This window comes from Macrotis lagotis, chromosome 7 (genome assembly GCF_037893015.1).
Source record: "Macrotis lagotis isolate mMagLag1 chromosome 7, bilby.v1.9.chrom.fasta, whole genome shotgun sequence".
Taxonomy (NCBI): Eukaryota; Metazoa; Chordata; class Mammalia; order Peramelemorphia; family Peramelidae; genus Macrotis; species Macrotis lagotis.
In genome coordinates, this window is record NC_133664.1 from 53,428,777 (window position 1) to 53,445,386 (window position 16,610).

Sequence of the window (16,610 nt, forward strand, 5' to 3'; positions counted from 1 at the left end):
GAAACATTTCTTGACCTCAAGGAGGTTACAGTTTATTGGGAGGATGCAACAAGTAAACATATAAGTAAATAGAAGCATTGTGGACTGGATGGAAAGGTTTAAGAGAACTAAGAGAGTGCACACTGAGGAAGGAAAGAATTGCAAATGTGGAGTCTGTGTAGAGGTCCAAACCTGCCATAGCTTACATGTTTTTTACCCTTTGCATTTATAAAACCCTTTCCACAATCACCTGGTTGGTAGTACAGTATAATGGAAGTTGGAGAACTAACTTGCATCCTGGAATTTACAGTTTAGAGGGACAAATCATTCCTTCTCAAAACATTTCAATTTTTACAAAAAAAATTAATATTCTTTTCTTTTAAATTTTGAGTTCCAAATTCTCTCCCTTCTTCTCACCCCTTCCCAACTCATTAAAAAGACAAACATGATAACAATTATAAAAGTGAAATCATGAAAAACGTTTTTACATTAGAATATTTTTAAAGGCAATAAAAATAAAGTAAGTAGAAATTTACACTTCAATTCATACTCAAGGGTTCATCAATTCTCCCTCTGGAGGTGGACAGCATTGTCCATCATGGAGTTCTTTGCTGTCATGGATCATTGTATCGATTATAGTAGCCAAATCTTTCACAGTTAATCATCATTATAATCCCTCACAGTCTTGAAAGCAATTTGGAATGAAAATGATCTGTGAGCCAGAAGACAGCCCTCGGGAATTTTTTAATGGGATCCACAGTCATAGAAAGACCAAGTGAGAGGAAGGAGGAATAAGGACTGTAAGAGTTAAGCTTTGTTGTGCTCAACAGTAGAGGCATCCCCTGCCCTGCCCTGCCTTGCCCATGACTTAAGCAGATCTGTGACAATGGGCAATAACTCAAAAAAAATGGAAAAGGAGGGATAAGTTGCAGCAGAAATTGAGGTGGGGGTGCATTGGGCTCTGCCATCATCTGAAGCAATTATTTATTCTCACCTTTTCAAGCACTAAAGGAAAATTTCCAAAGAGAAAGTTCTGTACTTTTCAACTTCTTTTCCCCATGCCAGGCCAGGCCAGGAATAGATACTAATAAATTCAGCATGTTTCTTTCACTTAAGTGTTGATTCTGTCTCAAACATGGAGACCAAGGGTTAGTAGAGATTCATAAAACTTCAGAGTAGGATAGAAATTAGAAATTTTCCTAACTGGAGGCTCTGAGCTATTACGATTATGCTACAACTTTCCTTCTGATATAAACTCCACACAACAGCAGAAAGCTGCATCCAGCTTCAAAGGTCATTCTATTGCATCTAGGCTAAAAGTCATGGTTAAGTAAATCTCCAAACTCCAGTGTGATGGAGTAAAGAAGGAATAGGGGAAATTAGTCAGGTGAAAATCAGTTATTCTTTCCAGAAGGGAGGAGAAAGCAGAAAGGACTGAGTGTTTTCCATAACACACCAGAGCAATCCTCCTTTCTCTAGCAAACAGAGTACACCACAGTTTAACTCTTTAGTCTTCAGATGTTGCTAAGGTCTCATGGGAACCCTAATCTCTCCTTTCCCACATGCTGCTTAACCTCCACTGAATTTCTCCTATTTAATTTCTCCCCAATTCTTTCTAGCTTGGCTGCTGAAGTCCCAAATGGGGCCAGGGATGCCACACCCTCACATCTGCTGCTGCTGTTTAGCTCATGCAATCTGCTCTCCTTCTCATTCAACCTCTCATGGGCTATGTGTATCCTACTAAGAACACTCAGATCTAAAACAAGTTCCTTTCTGGCTCAAAGATGATAAGTCTCACCATAGTGAGAGGGTTGAATTCCTTTGAACTATCAATACCAGCATGTTATTGTCTAGTCCTCAAACCCTCCTTATATAAACATAAGCAATCTGAAGTTCAAAGCAAGAAAATGATATGTCTGGATGCCATACCTAGTGCCAAAGTCAGAATATTGTAAGGTTTCTTAACTTCCAGTCCTGGTTCCTTTTCACAAAGTGCTCCCATAGAGAAGACACATTGGTCTACCATAAGCTCTTAAGTGGTCAGGTGGGGGGGGGGGGGGTGACGAGTAGTGCTTATTTTGCTCTCCTCAGAAAACAGAAACCTATGCATACTTTGGCATCATGGGAAGAAGCCATTGGAGAACAAAATGAAGATGCATGAGAGGGGGGGTGATTCATAGAGCAAGGTCACAGGAAAAAAACTTTGGGAGGAAATGAGAACAAAGGTACAAATTGTTCAGAGTTAGCTCAAGCAAGAAGGAAGCCTGCTATGGACTCTAAGACTTCAGAAGAGGAGTGCCACCCCAACTAAGTGAGGAGGAGGTGGAGAGGGGAGTTTGGGATCTGATGGTTTCAATAACTTCACTAAAGCTGGAAAGGTGAAGTTGAGTCTTGAGCTGAAGAAAAAAAGGTTTGGAATATAGCCTTGTGGGTAATGGGATAAAGAATCTCTAACTGGCAGTTCTGAGGACTTCTGTGTAGTGGAGAAAGTCCAACTGCTATTAGTGAACATCAATTTGTAGTGGCCTTGCTGAACAAGTTTCCTTATTTTTCTCATAATAAGTCAACAGTTCAAGAGTAGTTAATTGATAATAATAGAGGTGAGTGGTCAGAAGGACTTAACTGGTATTGAAGGTCAGGGAGTCAGAACTGGTGGACAGTGAAGGGCAAAGAAGTTAAGGGTAAAGAAGCAGGAATTATTTAAGGAGCCAAGTACTGGGGCAAGACTGCAGAAAACCAGCAAGAATGAAATAGTGTTTGCTAGGAGAATAGGGAGCAATCTAAATCACGAATGTTTACAGTGAAGACAAGGAACACAAAGAAGCAGAGTAAATGAGAGGGGAGTGAAGTCAGCAAGATTGTTATCCCAAAGAGGAATCTTAAAGTTAGCATGTCTTAGGCCTTACTTTGACTTGTTTCCATGTCTTAAAGTATTCTAACTCCAAGTTTCTCTTGTCTCCTGCTTCTTTCATGGCCAAATTCAGATGCTGATACTATTACTTAGATACCGAATAGGGATACTTTGAAATTCTTTTGCTTGGGATCAAAAAAACTTGGCCTGAAAAGGGTCTGGGAGTTTTAGCGAACTGAAAGCTCACTGAGTCAACAATGGAAGGGGGCAGTATGGGAGAATGAACAGAAGTAGGGAGATATGTGCATTCTACTCTGCCCTGATAAGATTACATCAAGAGCCTTGTGATCCACTGTGGACATTACAATTTAAGAATATTGCTAAGCTACAGAGTATCCAAATAAGAGCAACCAGGATGAGGAAGGACCTTGAGTCTGTGTCATATGAAAGCAGTTTAAAGGTACTGACAATTCCTTTAACCTGGAAAAGACAAATTTTAGGGGAAGCCATGATAGCTGCCTTCAAGGATGTGAAGGGTTAGATGATGGGAGAAGGATTCATCCTAAGCCTGGCCTCAGTTAGGTAGAGTTAGGTTTGATGCAAGAAAGAACTTCCCATTGGAATTATCCTAATGTAGAATGGGCTGCTTTAGGAGGAAGTAGGTGCCCTCTCACTCCAGGTCTTTGAGCACCTTGTCAGGTGTGGGCTGGACTTGCTAGCTTCTGAAGCCCCTTTGAATCCTCAGATTTTCTGATTGCCTCTGCCTCCTTTTCTATCCCTATTTCCCCAAGGAAAAGTGATTTCTTCCTCCTCAAATTTCCTCAAAGCACTTGAAATTCTCTCCTTCCTGTTAGACTATTAGCTCCTTGAGAGCAGGATGTATACCATAACTAACTATGTATTCACAGGCACCACAATGCTCATAGAGCAAGCACTTAAGTGTTCCCAATAAATAATAATAAAGCCAGACAGCTTCGAATTTATCATTACTATGACACTGTGAATTTATCATCTAAAATCTTGGAGATTTTTGACTAAGAGTTAAAGATATTTACTTTTTAATCTAATCTAAGCATTATGATTTAATTTTTAAAATTAATTTCTTAATTGGTGGAGAAAAAAATTCCCCAAAATCAAAACCATTCCTGTATTCATCTGTATATCTATAATACTTTTTCTTCTACAATCTTTTTTCTTTGAAGAATTAACTAGAGCTAAAGTTTACTATGATGCAGCAAACTTTTTCTAAGTTAGATTGAAATTCCCTATCTTCTGTAGTTATCTATTCAAAATGTTCTTTCAGAAATATGAAACCAGGGTGGGAGACAAAGGGACCCAGCTCTCAGGGGGTCAGAAACAGCGCATTGCTATTGCTCGAGCCCTCATCAGACACCCTCAAATCCTGTTGTTGGATGAGGCCACATCAGCACTGGATACAGAAAGTGAAAAGGTAGAGGCTACTATTTTCTCTATTCATATTTATCAAAAGTCATCTCTGTGAGTAAACTGAAAGAAAACAAGAAGAGAATCAATTCTGAATTCCTAAAAATATCTTACGTTTATTTACTGGCAGATGGTTCAAGAAGCCCTGGACAAGGCCAGAGAAGGTCGTACCTGTATTGTGATCGCTCATCGCCTCTCTACCATCCAGAATGCCGACCTTATTGTAGTATTTCAGAATGGCAAGGTCAAAGAACAAGGAACACACCAACAGCTGCTGGCTCAGAAAGGCATCTATTTTTCACTGGTCAGCGTTCAGACTGGGACACAGAACTTATGAACTCTTGTTATTTTGCACTTCTTAGAAATAAACGTACACACTATTTCACTATTTTTTGTCTGGAACTACAAGTTCTGATAAGTGGTCACAAGTTAGGCATATCTTGCTGCAGATAAACTCTGGTAGCACTAGTAAATCTGTTTTATTTTTTATGAAATTGATAGTAGGGATCTGATTTAAAGAAATACCTTAAAACCTAAAGAAGTTGGGGGGGGGAGGGTTCGTGTCCTGATGAATCACATTCACAGATGAAATGTGATATTGTAACCCAGCCTTATTACCTAGTCTATTATAAACACTCAGAAAAGAAAATCAAAAGTTTATAGGACTTAAGAGTGAGAAGGGACCTTAGAACTCATATAGTTAGTTCAAGGCTACTCCTCCCCTCACTACAACCATTTCAAAGATGAAGAAACTGAAGGCTAGAAAGGTTAACACTAAGATCACTCAGGTAGTGAATAGCTGAACCCAGGCTCTCTGACTCAGAAGAACTTGCCAGTAATGGGGAAGATTATTATTGTATGAAAACAATGGGAGTAGGGGACAGTGGTATCTACTTTGCTGTAGTGATCAGATTAGGATTTCTTGTGGGCCTTGCCTCTTTTGAGTTTTCCCCCCAATTCAGTATTACTGCCCCTCCTACTTAGGACATAAGAGACATGAACCTAAGTTTTTCAGGTTTCTTGGATGTTGCTGACAGTTGACTGGTAGCTGGTATCACTGGGCAAAATGTAAGGAAACGTAATAAGGATAAGAGTAAATTGGGCAAACATACTCTTGACAACACTGGCATTCAAAAGAAGCTGTAATCTCATTGATATGGAAGTTTCCACCAGCGATTCAGACTGCAAGTCATTGATGCCTGCCCATCCCATCGTGTTCTCTCCAAAAGTATGTCACAGAGGTTCTCTCTCTCTTGTTCTGTGGAGACCTTTTCTTGTCCATTCACATCACAGTAACTTCTAACTGGCCAACTTGATAAGTGATCATGCAGTCTCTGTTACTGAAGACTTACTAGGAAGTTTTGGTCTTTTTTTCTTATGTGGACCAAAATCTTTTCTGAAATCTCCTGGCAAAGTGTAAAGGAACAATAAATTCCTAAGTGGAGAACAGCTGTTCTTGCAGAACAGAAGGTATGAAATGACAATGCAAAGTTTTCATAGACCTAAGATCATAGAGTTAGAACTGGAAGGGACCAGAAAGGCCATCTAGTATAACTCCTTCATTTTCTAAATGAAAAAGGTCACACAAGTAGTAAGTGGCAGAGTTGCTGACTCCTAATCTTCATTTTTTTCCATGACATCATGTTACAGTTGACCAAGATTTTAATCTCTACTTATTTAAAGTTTTTCAGGCTATTTTTACAGAATAAAAATTTGTTCATACATTTATTTCCATTTTAAAATCAAACAAGAAGCATTAGGTACAGGCTTTGTGACAGGCAATATCCTAAGAACTGCCAAGGCCAAAACAGAAATAATCTCTACCTCCCTCCCTGCCCTTACATTCTATTGAAACATAGTCTTTGAAATCTATGGAAAATAGATCTAAAGCCAAAAGGCCACCAAGTCCAACCTCCTCTTTTTTACAAATGAGAAAACTGAGGTTAGGGAGCTTAAGAAGTGGCTTCCTTTAAGGTCAATAGGTTCAAGAACAGGATTTAAACCCAGATCTCCTGCCTCCAAAAGCCTGTGTGGCTTCTGACTATACTCCACAGCTATCCCTCTATCACACTGTTTTCACCCTCCCCCAATGATGGATGTATATAATAGTAAACACACACTTTTTTTTTTGCTTCAGATTCATGCATTCATATTTGCATTGTGTCACTTGCTCTCTCTCTCTCTTCAAAAAAAGATTCAAAAGAAATGAATAGAAAACCCCAGAATGCTAAGGTTGCAACTTGCCAGATTCTTAAAGAGACCTTCCAGTCCAGAATTTGGTTACCAAATTCTGCTGGAATCTTTTTCTTCCATTTGTAGGGAAACTCAGACATTTTTTTCTCAAGGCACAAATTTGAACTGAGCAAGTTAAAGGTGGGTCTGGTCAAGACATTAGTTTTCCAAACTGCTTCCACTCAGGGGACCTTAATAACCAAGCTGAAACCTCAAATTCCTTAAGGCTGCAGTAGTCAGTAGGGCTCCAAGTTTTCCTCTTGGTGCTTTCTAACCTTCCATTCCCTTCTTTCCTCCCTTCCCCTCTTTTCCTTTTCTCCTTTCCTTTCTTCTCCTTCCCTTCTTGTTTATAAATTGCCATGGTAACTGGGTCCCAAGATCAGCAGAAAGGGAATACCCCTATGGCTTTCTCCCCTTGCTGCTGGAGGCATCCTGACCTAAGCAGATAAGTAAAGAATTTCCTGCCTGAGAACCCAAGGTTAGAGACCAGCCTCATATTCTACAAAATAATAATAATAATAATAATAATAATAATAATAAATAAAATAAATGATAAGTACATGGCTGAAAGAAGATATCAAAGGTAACTATCCAGGTAGGGTACCAAACAAAAATAAACCCAGATTTCCTAGGAAATAAGGTATCAGGCTAGGAAGGGAACTTCCTATTCTAGGAAAAAGAAGAGGATAGAGGGAGGAAAAGAGGGAGGACAAAGAAAAGAAACAGGAAAGATGGCATTCAAACATTCTTTAGTCCATCATTTCTGGATAATTTAGCCTAGTGCTAGTGATCAAGGATGATATTCTTGGTTTTTTTCCCTTGTAATTCCTATGTAATACTCTTGCTTCTTTAAAGTGCCCAACCTTGATTTACAGTTGAGGAAAGAGAGATTGCTTGGTCAATCATGTAAGTAGTAATCCCAGGAGAACTAGGATTCAAAGGCAGGTCCTCTGATCCCAAATTCAATGTTCTCCTATTATACTATGCCTCTACCCCACTAGTAAAAACAAACAAAGAAACAACTAACTTTCTGGTGGCCTTCCTTGACCCTAAGGCAATTGTGTTTCTCCCACTCTTGCCAGATATTTATGATATATATATATATATATACTTGTCCTGGGTCCTCTGAGCAGACAAAGATAAGGATGATAGGCTGAAGGAGAGCATGTTTGTTGCCACTTAAGATACCCCCCCCCCAAAAAAAAAGAGTCACAAGCTCCCTGGGCCAAATTTACTAAGATGAAATTTAACAGTGAGATAAATGTAAAGTTTTGAATCCAGGTTAAAAAAAATCAATTTCATAAGTATAAGACAGGGGATGGCATATCTCGATAAAAGATCAACTGACAAAAATGGATGGTAAGATTAGTGGACTGCAAAGTCAATGGGTCAGCAGTATGAAATGATAGCCAGAAAATCTGTTTTTAATTTTAGGCTTAACTGAGAGAAAGTGACCAGAATGATGAAGAGAATGGTCCTACCATATTCTGCCCCTAATCACACTGCAACTACAATATTGTGTTTGATTCTAAATGCCATCTTTTAGGAACAGAACATTTAAAGTAGTTTTGGTTGGTCCCAGTAAGTAGAACAGGGGTAAAAGATGAGTTAAAAAGAAGCAAATTTAGACTTGATGTCAGGAAAATCTTCCTAACAATTATAGCTGTGCAATAGTGAATGGGCTTCCTAGGGACCTGATGAACTTCCCCTCCTTGGAAGTCTTCAAGCAAAGTCCAGATGACCACTTCCAACACAGACTTGGGACTCAAACTTACTTCAGTTCTAGTAGATGAATCAGAAGAAACAGAGAAGTGGTATTCTCAAATGTTACCAAAATCAGGGTGAACCATTTCCAAAGTCTGAAAATGGCAGCAACATCATGTATGCTGAAAATCTTATTCTGTGATAAAGCAATGAAATCCTTCAAAATTCATTGAAATTGCACTAAGACAGATGATTCAATAAGTTTTATTTTCTGATTGTAAACTACAAAGTTGTACAGAGAAAAGAAATGATCAAAAAGCAAACAAAGTGAAAGATCCTGAGAGATTTTATTATTTAAGCTTTCACAACAATTTAAGAACTAACTTTATATCAAGTGATTTGCACTTACATTCATGAAGCAGCAATACATGATAAGCTATTTTGTTAGATACACATTATTTCTTTAGCATCAACCATCTGGCTACAAAGCAGTTTTGTGGTTCTCCAAAGTTTGGTTTTTCTAAGAAAATGATTAGCTTCTAGTGGTTGCTTCCCTCACACATGGTCAGTCTGTGCCAAGCCTCTCTCAACAGTGGAAATGGAAGGCAAGAATTTTAGGCAGTTGAGCCTCTGAATGTACTCGTCAAGCCCTTCGGCAGCTAGAAGGGGATAAAGTGCACAGAAGATGGAACCTAAAAATCAAACAATGACCAGGTAGAATATGCCGGTGCTGGTGTTTTTATACAGATGTCAATATTAGTCAACAGTTTTGCAGTATGAAAATGGATGGATTTAGGGGGTGGCTAGGTGACACAGTGGATAGAGCACCAGCCCTGGAGTCAGGAGTACCTGAGTTCAAATCCAGCCTCAGACACTTGATAATTACCTAGCTGTGTGGCCTTGGGCAAGCCACTTAACCCCACTGCCTTGCAAAAAAACTAAAAAAAAAAAGGGGGGGATGGATTTACACTGCAGAAGCACATGATTACCCATTGCAGAGCTTAATACTATTTTGCAGCTGCAAGCATTACTTTCAGCTTAGAGGCTGTGCTGTCAAGTACTACCACAGAAGTACCAGGGAGGATAATGTTGACAGATTTCTCTTAATTACTACAACATTCTTAATTATTACAACATTCAAGATCTTCCGAACAGTCCAATTTCCTGTCGAGAACACCTTTAACAATATATTTTGGTATGGACTTAATTCAGTATCATCTCTAAAGCTGGGCAGTGTTGGTCAAGTGTATCATATCTTGGAAACACTGGAATATCACCCTAACCAGCTTTTCCGCATCTGTCTCTGCACATGATTTCCAAGCAGTACAGGCCACGAGAAATCTGTTTGGTAGAAATATGTAAATGTTACACAAAATCACATCCCCAAAGTCTCTCAATTGTATTGTCTGAGGAAATCCTCTCTAGCCCTATATTCTACACCTACATACTCCATGTAAACAGAGTGATAAAATCTTTAAGGGCAGGAATTCTCCCGTTAACAACTCCTCCCATGATTGCTCTACACTTTTCCCCTATTCCTCCTTTTCTTTCATCAGAATATATCTTGCCTAACCATCATATTTTCTTCTCCTCCTTCCCAATCAACCAGAAAGCCAAACCTAATGTGACCTAGATAATCTTGTACCATAAGAAACCAAGAGAGCATCACCATCCTCTGCATCAGTCAGGCTTGTGATGTAGGTGTCACTCCCAATTCCTCAATCTGACAGCGCATATCCAATCTATTATGTCCTATGTTATGTTCTACTTTCATTTTATCTCTTGTAGACTCTTGTCTCCAGACACTGACACCTCCCATGGCCTATCAGCCTCTCCTCTGTTCTATTGTTGACCTGCCTGTTACCCCGATTGCCTCTCTGGACCCTAACTTACTATGCACTCCCCAATCCTGAGGGTAACTTCCCATCTGTAAATGAATGTGAGTCCCATGATCAGACAAAGGGATAGATGAAATATCATATAAAGCTTAAAAGACTGATGAATGTTTGATGCCAGTTAAGAGACAAAAAGATCAAAGAGCTAGCCTAATGAGCCAAATCTAGCAAGATGAAATTTAATAGTGGTAAATTTAAAGTTTAAAAATTACCTTCATAAGCATAGGATAGGGACAGCATGGCTAGATAAAATCTATCAAACTGAGCTTCCTAAAATACAGAGCTGACTATATCAACCCTCCCAGTCAATAAATTCCAGACAACAAATTCAATTACTTAATGAAAATATAAAATTCTGTTTGCCTTTCAAAAGTCTATAAAGACTTGCCCCATCTCTACCTTTCTAGTCTTCTTACAACTTATTCTCTGAGACCTACTCTTTAATCCAGTGACAGTAGCCTCCTTGCTTTTCCTACTCCATGACTTCAAATGTTTTTACTGGCTGTCCCCTAAAAAACTGTCCCTCTTCATTTCCACTCCTCTGTTTCCTGGCTACCTTCAAGTCTCAGAGTCTCAGCTTTTGCAAAATTCCTTTCCCAGATATCCTAAATCTTAGGGACTTTCTTCCAAGATTACCTCTCATTTAACTTGAATCTATCTTGTTGATACATAGTTGTTTGCATCTTGGTCCCCCAGTTGGTTTTTTGAGAGGAAGGACTCTTTTTCCGCTTTCCTTTGTATCCCCTACTACTGCCTACATAGTTGGAAATGATAAAGTGCTAGTTAGTTAACTAAGTTTTTATTTAGACTAATTCTGCCATATCTTTTAAGCAAATTTTGAACAGAATCTAGGGTCGTCCCTTGCTTTAGGAGGAACTTGAGAAGGGGAAGAAGGAGAAGAAAAGGAGAGAAGAAAGAGGGAAAGAGGAAGGATCCAGCTTCATCACAATGCTCATTGTATTCTTGGTTAATGTGTAAAAGCTAATGATTAACTCTGACCTATTCAGTATATACACAGCTTAAAAGAGGGAGACAGGACCAACAGAAGTATACAGTAAATGTGCAAAGGGCAAAACAAAGCTTCTAAGAACACAGACTGACCTATGCCAACAGAGCTGACACCCTCAGCACACATAGGAATAAAATCACAGCATGGAAAAGAAATCAAAGAGGCTGAAATGATAATTATCTAACTCAAAAGAATATTAAGGACAAAAGTTAGCAGCTTCACCTGTCATCTCTGATGTGGTAGAAAAAGCCATAACCACGGAAAATCATGGGAACCACCACTCCATGGACTCGTTTGTAACCAAGAAGACTGGTGGACAGGACAAAATTTCCACCTCCTCCACTGTATAACAAAGAAAACTTTATTGGAGTTACAATGTTTTTGAAAGGGCTTTGTAATTCATCAGAGACTGGGAGAATCCTTTTTCCACTTAAAATTAAAACATCAAATACGTTACCTTTTGTAGAAAAGAGGGTCTGTATAGAGTTCTGGAATGGGCAGCCCCTCCTCTTGGGCTATGAGATAAAGACCTAAAAGGTGACGATCAAATCCTGCAAAGATCCCAAGGCTTTGAGTTAGGGAAATACTTTTAACTACAGAAAAGACAAAGAATGTTAGAATAGTAAGTACCTTTCCCAGTTGAACATTCTTTCATCATTTTATTGTGCTTTGCAAAAGCCTGTAACATCTTTTGCTCCCGTTCTTGAAGCTGTGTTAATAAAAACAAGACACACTTTAAGAGGAAACTACCAAAACAAAGAGAAGTTTAGACTTCTCCAAATTATAGTACATGAGAGTACAGGCAAAAATTCTGGGAAAACAGGATAAACAATTTTCCTTTTTCTTGGCTTCTTCCTTTCACTGACTTTTCTTTCCCCAAATAATGTACTTCATACTTATTATTCCTTTTCAAATACAGAAATAAAAGTGTGCAAAATGGAAGCAAAGGTAAAGCAAAAATGGTGAAAATTATGAAGTAATTTATTATATAATTAAATGATCATACACCTAGATTGTTCAAGTATATGGAGTCATTGGAAAGAAGGGGCTGTCACAATGTTAATAAGCAAATGTGTATGAAAAAAAAATTTCCTCTTTTAAAATGTCAGAAACACTTTGTAAAAATCGAAGCTTTATTACCCATGGTATTTTTGCCATCTATCAGCAGTGTTAAAGCAGCCAAACACCAACATGCATAGAAATGGACACCAAAAAAATATTCCTTGAAAAAGAAATTAAATATCCTGAAGCAATAACAAGGATTACACAAGACATAGAAGCTACCATATTGAAGGACCATAGGTCTTGGAATACTATATTCCATGGAGCTAACTTATGACCAAGGATAACATACCCCCCCAAAAAAAGTTAAGTATAATCCTGAATAGGAAAAAATGACATTTAATGAACTGCAATACTTTCACCTATTTGTGACCAAAAATCCCCGAATTTAAGGGAAAATTTAACATATAATATCCAGGAGAAATATAAGATTAAACAACCAAATATTTGGAACTCAACAAGTTCAAGATGTTTACTTCTTAAATATGAAAATACTCTTTATGACTGTCATAATTTGAATAGTTTGAAAGAAAAGCTTGAACTGAGTCAAGTACAATGGAGTGATTCTAAAAAAACATAAAACTATGCAGGAAGAGATTAAAAAGGAGTAATTATCTCATACAAAAGAGGCACAAAAGGAAGCAGATACAGAAGTTAGTAATGGGAGGCCTGTTAGTGCTAGAATTTTATCCTCATTGAGATTGGGTTAAAGAGGGATGTGTGTGTGTATACACACATATATAAATAAGTGTTCTAAATTCAAAAGAATTAAGAGGTCCAGGGAATAGAGTGGAACAAGAGGATAAGGGAGGAACTTTTAGAAGGCTGAGTAAGTTAAGGAAGAGAAGGGCAAGATAGCAGGTAGAAGTAAAGCAGAGGAGGAAGGAGAGGTAGGATAAGTAGGGTGGGAAGGATACTGTGAAGAAAAATAGGAAGGAGGGAAATACACGAGCTTTGAATGTGAATGGGATGAATTTGTCCATAAAGTATAAATGGAGAGTATATTAAAAATGTGAAATCAATAATATGCTGTTTCAGCAAACCTTATAAAGATGAGAAATACACACAAAGATAAAGTAAAAGACAGGGATAATTTATTATGCAAAAAAAGCAGGGATAATAATCATGATCTCAAATAAAGTTAAAAATAGATTTAAAGAGAAAAATAGAGAAACTGCACTATGTATCAGCATTATTATTCAGTATTGAATTAAATACCAATATAAAATACCTGAGCATATACTAGTCAAAACAGTGAATCTGTAGAAACATTAATATAAAACTCTTTTTATATAAATGAATTTGGGTCTAAATAACTGAAGAAATATTTTTTTGTTCGTGGATGAATAAAAATAAAATAATTTTTAAATGACTACCTATTTTTTCAATGTCCTCCCAATTAAATTACTAAAAAATTATTTTACTGAGTTAGGAAAAATAATAACAAAGTTCATTTGTAGGAAGAAAAGGTCAGAAACTTCAAAAAAACCATCAAGAAAGATGTAAAGAAAGTAGATTCAGCAGTATCAGACCTTAAACTATATTGTAAGAAAGAATATTGCTGAAGTGTAAAAAGGATAATTTCAATTATTGTTTTTTTTAGGTTTTTTTGCAAGGCAAATGGGGTTAATTGGCTTGCCCAAGGCCACACAGCTAGGCAATTATTAAGTGACTGAGACCAGATTTGAACCCAGGTACTCCTGACTCCAGGGCCGGCACTCTGCCCACTGTGCCACCTAGCCACCCCTCAATTATTTTAAATATAAATTTCTTTGTATAAAATCTATATAAGCCAAATATAGAAGAAATGAAGAAAATAGGGGGAAAAACTTCCATAGGCAATCTATCAGATAGGATATGATTGGCATGGGAATATTGCTGTGGTCTAGGAAATGATGAGCTGATGATATAGAAAAATAAGCAAATACTTGGACCTATGAAGGAAGATGCTATCCACATTCAGAAAAACAGGTGACAGGTGGAAATAAGCATAGTATGGTCTTACATATATGTGTACATAAAGTAAAAGGTGCATAGCAGAAAACAAAAGCAAACCAACAAGAAAGCAAAACTGGGCATCTTTGAAAACAATTATTATGAAGGTTTTTTTAAAAAAAAAACACATTGTTTTAAAGGGAATCCTCTCTTATGGTCTGCTATGTGGGTGGCAATTTTTTTTCCTTTTCTCATTTTGTATAAGTTTAAAATAAAAAAGATTTAGCAAAAAAAAAATTCCTCAGAGGGAAGCATTCTTCCTCCCATCACCACCTCTTTAAGGTTCTAAATATTCTGTCCTGTTCATGCAAATTTCACTTAAAGAAATATTATGAATAGAAATATTAAAATTGCTTTGCACCTTAAAATTGCCCAATGAAATTTTACCCAAATTTAGCAAAATTTTACTAAAATTAAATGGCTACTGAAGAGCAGGAACTTATTAAAATTCATTGAAGAAGTAATTTTTCAGTACTTACACTGACAGAAGGATTTTCCATGGCCTGGCACCATTCAAAAGCTTCCAAAGTGCATGATCTCACAGTCTCTGTACGACCATGGTAATAAGCCCTTGTCATAGCAGTTTCATAACAGCTACCAGGGCTAAAAGGGAAAAAAACTTAATGAAGGCTTGCCTCAAATTTATTTTCTCATAAAGAAAAGAAAAATCCATTCCAAGTTGTTTCCATTTCCTTAAAGAGAAAAATAATTATTTTTTTAAAAGATTTAATTTATTGAATTGCTTCATTTCTTCCAAACTGTTGACTTTTTATAATATTTACTTTGGTCAATGGTTTCTATATACAAAAAAATATAGATCAGAATTAAAACCATCTTAGCCTAAAAGCTAATGTCTCTCTTTTTATGTGTCAAAAAAAGTACACTTTTTTTTAGTAAGGCAATGGGGTTAAGTGGCTTGCCCAAGGCCACACAGCTAGGTCATTATTAAGTGTCTGAGACTGGATTTGAACTCAGGTACTCCTGACTCCCAGGCCAGTGCTCTATCCACTGTCCCACCTAGCCACCCCTATTTTTATAAGACACTTAATCTATTATCCTAAATCTTGGCTTAGGGGGGAAAAGAATCCCCAGTAATCACTACAAAACAGCAATAGCACTAAAAGCAGAAGACCCAGTATTAAACAGAAGAGGTAAAAGGAACCTGAGAAGAGAGGCTAGAGCCCTGACCTGAACTATTCAGCACAACCCACAACTCCTTAACAATGTACAAGTCTGGAGGCACAGAGGCTGGGCCAGCCTTCTCCTCACCATCCATGAAGTCTATAGTAGGCCAGCTGAAGCGCAAGTTGAATAAAGGCATCAGGGTGAAGTTTTTTCTTCTTGGTTTGCATTTTGCCAAAGGACTTAAAGGCATAAGCCACAATCTGCAAGTCTGATCCCTAACAAAAAGGGAAGATGGTTAAAAAAAAAAGTACAAACATTACACCCAGGGATCACTCAGATTACATGCAATCAGTAATCTATAGAGAATTAAAGTCATTTACACACTAATGCTTTTTGGTGTGCTATTTGCAAAATGGTCAAATTTTCACACAAGGTAAAAAGCACTGCTTAAGACAAAAGTATATAAAATCCACCTGCTTGAGATATTGCTCTTTAGCCCGGCCAATGTCATCTAATACTTTATGGTCCACAGTGAAAACAAGCTCCTCTGGTGGTGGGATGTCTCTCACTTTTTCAGAACCCTGAGAAGAAAATAAATCTGAAAATATAATTTCTAAAAGGAAAATGCATAGGTTAGAAAAAAGGTGGAATATTTAGTCAAACATACCTTCCATCGTCCCTCATTTTCAAAGATCTTCTGATCTACATAATGGCAAATATCAACCATCACCATAGCATCATAAGGCGCATGCTATAACAATAAGCAAGGTGTATAAGTTTAAAAGCCTTAAAAGTTTCATGGAATAGGTTTATTTCATTTTTCTTCCATTCCTCAGCAAAATTTAACACTCTTAAAAACAATACATTTCTTTTTTTTTCCAGGTTTTTGCAAGGCAAACGGGGTTAAGTGGCCTTCCCAAGGCCATACAGCTAGATAATTATTAAGTGTCTGAGACTGGATTTTAACCAAGGTACTCCTGACTCCAAGGCTGGTGCTTTATCCACTACCCCACCTGGCCGCCCCTTAAAACAATACATTTCTTAATGTTCCCTAATGCCATGCCATTTAATTTTTAAAGGGATGGATTTATAGATCATAGAATTAAGAACTTCAATGGACTATCACCTGTCTTAAGAGTAAGAGCCAAAAGAAACTGGAGATCATCTATCATTTTACAGATGAGGAAACTAAGCCAAGGAAAGTTAAATAATTTGCCCAAGAACCCACAGCTAGTTAGTGGTAAAGCTGTTAGGAGACCTCAAGTCTCCTGCTCTAGTTTTGTGCTCTTATTACTGAATAATCTCCATGGTGAAG

The 16,610-nt window shown here is 37.5% G+C and overlaps 2 protein-coding genes across 9 annotated transcripts in view; one reads left to right on the forward strand and one right to left on the reverse strand.

Annotated features, from left to right (window-relative positions):
• Positions 1-4,683, forward strand: part of LOC141492535 (phosphatidylcholine translocator ABCB4) — a 112,898-nt gene extending 108,215 nt beyond the window's left edge. For 3 of the 6 annotated variants that reach the window (XM_074192903.1, XM_074192904.1, XM_074192906.1), the window contains 2 exons: positions 4,134-4,280; positions 4,404-4,679. In XM_074192903.1, the coding sequence (XP_074049004.1) occupies positions 4,134-4,280; positions 4,404-4,610 (354 nt within the window). In that variant the 3' untranslated portion in view covers positions 4,611-4,679. Of the gene's footprint in view, positions 1-4,133; positions 4,281-4,403 lie in introns of all 6 variants that reach the window. The other 3 variants (XM_074192900.1, XM_074192902.1, XM_074192901.1) reach the window with 2 other exon arrangements.
• Positions 4,684-8,537: 3,854 nt separating this feature from the next.
• Positions 8,538-16,610, reverse strand: part of CROT (carnitine O-octanoyltransferase) — a 32,499-nt gene continuing 24,426 nt past the window's right edge. For all 3 annotated transcript variants that reach the window (XM_074192909.1, XM_074192908.1, XM_074192910.1), the window contains exons 11-18: positions 15,963-16,046; positions 15,769-15,876; positions 15,440-15,570; positions 14,650-14,773; positions 11,744-11,822; positions 11,571-11,664; positions 11,336-11,455; positions 8,538-9,550 (exon numbers count right to left, since the gene is read on the reverse strand). In XM_074192909.1, the coding sequence (XP_074049010.1) occupies positions 9,430-9,550; positions 11,336-11,455; positions 11,571-11,664; positions 11,744-11,822; positions 14,650-14,773; positions 15,440-15,570; positions 15,769-15,876; positions 15,963-16,046 (861 nt within the window). In that variant the 3' untranslated portion in view covers positions 8,538-9,429. The remainder of the gene's footprint in view (positions 9,551-11,335; positions 11,456-11,570; positions 11,665-11,743; positions 11,823-14,649; positions 14,774-15,439; positions 15,571-15,768; positions 15,877-15,962; positions 16,047-16,610) is intronic.